Source organism: Galendromus occidentalis, unplaced genomic scaffold (assembly GCF_000255335.2).
Source record: "Galendromus occidentalis unplaced genomic scaffold, Mocc_1.1 scf7180000076170, whole genome shotgun sequence".
Classification (NCBI taxonomy): Eukaryota; Metazoa; Arthropoda; class Arachnida; order Mesostigmata; family Phytoseiidae; genus Galendromus; species Galendromus occidentalis.
The window spans coordinates 1-1,133 of record NW_003804159.1 but is presented as its reverse complement, the minus strand read 5'-3'; the positions used below and the strand labels follow the sequence as shown (position 1 = coordinate 1,133).

The 1,133-nt window shown below is 54.4% G+C and overlaps 1 protein-coding gene across 1 annotated transcript; it reads left to right on the top strand.

The window, feature by feature from the left end:
- Positions 1-371: 371 nt before the first annotated feature.
- On the top strand, positions 372-665 carry LOC100899486 (thymocyte nuclear protein 1-like). Its single transcript, XM_003738615.1, has one exon. The coding sequence runs from the start codon at positions 372-374 to the stop codon at positions 663-665; it is 294 nt and encodes a 97-aa protein (XP_003738663.1).
- Positions 666-1,133: the final 468 nt, after the last annotated feature.

Genomic DNA, 1,133 nt, shown 5'->3' with positions numbered 1-1,133 from the left:
GCAAATCGTTCGAGACGAGCGCCACGTCTGGGTGACTTGGCAGGGCGTGGTGGAATGCTCAATTCTGGAAAGATCCGACTTATATTGCACGTGTGTAAGCGGTCAGCATACATGATGCGGGGCGCTCTTGGCCATATCGTCAACGAATTATGTGGCAAGCTTGTGGCGAATCGCGTGATCTGACACGATAAAGGTCGCAAAACTCCGGCGCTGACACGGGGTGATGAATAGGCCTGACGGGAGACGATTGCGTGAATTATTGGCTGATAAAATCCGAGCCTGCAACATTTTCCTGGGATTCCCAATGCCGCAATGATGTCGAGCCGTGGACCGGCGTGCGCAACTATCAGGCGCGGAACAATCTTGCGGCCATGGCGGTGCACGACCGCGCGTTTTTTTATCATTCCGTGACTGAGAAGGCGATCAGAGGTGTGGTCAAAATTGTCCGCACCGCCTATGCTGACCCGAGTTCAGATGACCCTCGCTGGGTTTGCGTGGATGTTAAAACAGTCAAATCATTTACGACGCCGGTGACGCTGGCGCAGATCAAGGCGGCCCCTGATCTGAGCCAGATTTCACTTTTGCGTCAGTCACGTCTCTCTGTCGCGCCGATCAGTTTGCAGGAGTGGCAGGTTATCTGCAAAATGGGTGGCGTTGAACCGTAAGATGGTGGCAGGTCAGTGGCAGTGATACATACGACCGCCGCCACTGACCTTCTCAGGTCGCCGTCCAGACAGGCTTGATGTTCATGAATTCGAGAAGGCCAAATTCTGTCAGCTCTCTTCCATGTCCGCTTGCCTTGACTCCACCGATCGGGAGGTTCGGGTCAGACGTGGAGCCCTTATTGATATGGACCGCCCCAGCCTCTATTTGCGCTGCAAGCAACTCGGCCTCTTCCAGATTTTTTGTCCAGAGGCTGGCTGAAAGGCCGTAATCGCTGTCATTAGCAAGTGCGATGGCGTGATCCGTATCTATTGCGGTGATAACGCAGGCGACCGGACCAAATAACTCTTCCCGGAAACAGGACATCTCTGAAGTTACATCGGTCAGGAGAGTCGGCTCATACCAAGCGCCTGGCTGGTCGGGGACATTGCCGCCGATTTCCAGCTTGGCGCCTTCACTGATGGCTTTTT